General features: G+C 42.6%; 1 protein-coding gene across 5 annotated transcripts in view; it reads right to left on the reverse strand.

Annotated features, from left to right (window-relative positions):
* myt1la (myelin transcription factor 1-like, a) overlaps positions 1-1,381 on the reverse strand; it is a 32,904-nt gene that overhangs the window by 6,995 nt on the left and 24,528 nt on the right. For all 5 annotated transcript variants that reach the window (XM_017302140.1, XM_008396970.2, XM_017302136.1 and 2 more), the window contains one exon: positions 1-137. This exon ends at the window's left edge or, in 1 of these variants, runs on beyond it. In XM_017302140.1, coding sequence (XP_017157629.1) covers positions 1-137 — 137 coding nt within the window. The remainder of the gene's footprint in view (positions 138-1,381) is intronic.

Consider the following 1,381-nt stretch of genomic DNA (forward strand, 5'->3'; position numbering starts at 1 on the left):
GGCAGCTGGATGTTGGCCAGGCTGTGGATGAGCGACTGGCTCAGGCTGGCCAGCTCGTGCAGCAGCGAGTCGTTCTGCTGCTCCATGGTCTTGTTCTCGTCCTCCATGGACTTCAGGCTGGTCTCCATGGTGGTGATCTGACCAGAGGAAACAAATCATCAAAATACGTTTCATTTATGACCAGGATCAAAGTTTACGTGCCAGCAATGAGGCTCCATCTGGAGAACAGGGTCCTGACTGTCTGTCCATCCAGCAAACGTTATGGTCATGGATGTTACGTCACATTCTGCTCACTCAGCACATTTCTTATAAATCCGTCATGTGTTTTATTTCTCAGACGTTTACGGTAAACGTTACTTAATTAAGTTGCTATGGTAATCAAACCGTAAACAAGACATTCTCCCGTTTAGCGTCTCTATTAAATACTGTTGGACTACAGATTTGGTCGGGATGTTTTGTCCCTATAGCTAATCTGCCTTTTTAATATGTCAGTATTTCTTTATAAAACTGCAGGAATTTGTCCTAAAATAGCATAAATAGCGCTGGATGCTGACCGGAGCTGGGCAAGCAGAACATCTTTCTGGACGCTGCGTGGAAATAACTACATTCTTCTTATTTATTTACCTTCTAACAAATAAAACACAATGAAACTTCTACAGGAAGGACGGATTAATAAGAAACGTAGCATCGATGTGCGCATCGCCACAAGGTGTGCTGCTGTAACCTGGTTCTCTTATAATTACACAGAATGTCTTTTTATGGTTATTTGAATTGTTCCTTACGTGTCTGAAATAACTTTCATTGTTTTAACCGCGTTACTTTAAAAAAAAGCTGGGAAGCCTTTTTATTTCTTCTTCTGTGGTATTGTCCTTAAATTGTTTACCCCTTAGCCCCTCCCCTTTTGTCATGTTGTCTTAGCGGTGTGTGCTGTTTATTTCCATCTAAATGCATTCAGTTTATTTATAGATCTATGAAGTTAATTTGTGATGTTGTTTTGTGTAGGACTTGGAGCGGGCAGCCTTTATTCTCGTCAAAATAAATCAGCCATTTTAAAGACAAACCGTGTCACGGCCTGATCACCGAGCAGCACAACGCAGAAAGGATCAGACAGACGGAACATCTCAGGCTCCCTGTTAGCTTAGCGCTTAGCATTAGTATCTACTACAGACCGGCCCAAACCTTTTGACCAGGATCTGCTTTTTCTCTCACCAGCCGCCTGAGATCTGCCTCCTGACACAAAGACGTAAAAACTCTATTGACTTATTTTATATGCATCAGTTATAGCAGAAATAATAAAGTGACAGAAAACCTGACGCGGTTCCTGACACTGGGAGCAGCTCAGTGGTTTCTGGTCACTGGTTTCTGGTCACTGGTTTCTGGT

This window comes from Poecilia reticulata, linkage group LG21, assembly GCF_000633615.1.
Source record: "Poecilia reticulata strain Guanapo linkage group LG21, Guppy_female_1.0+MT, whole genome shotgun sequence".
NCBI lineage: Eukaryota > Metazoa > Chordata > Actinopteri > Cyprinodontiformes > Poeciliidae > Poecilia > Poecilia reticulata.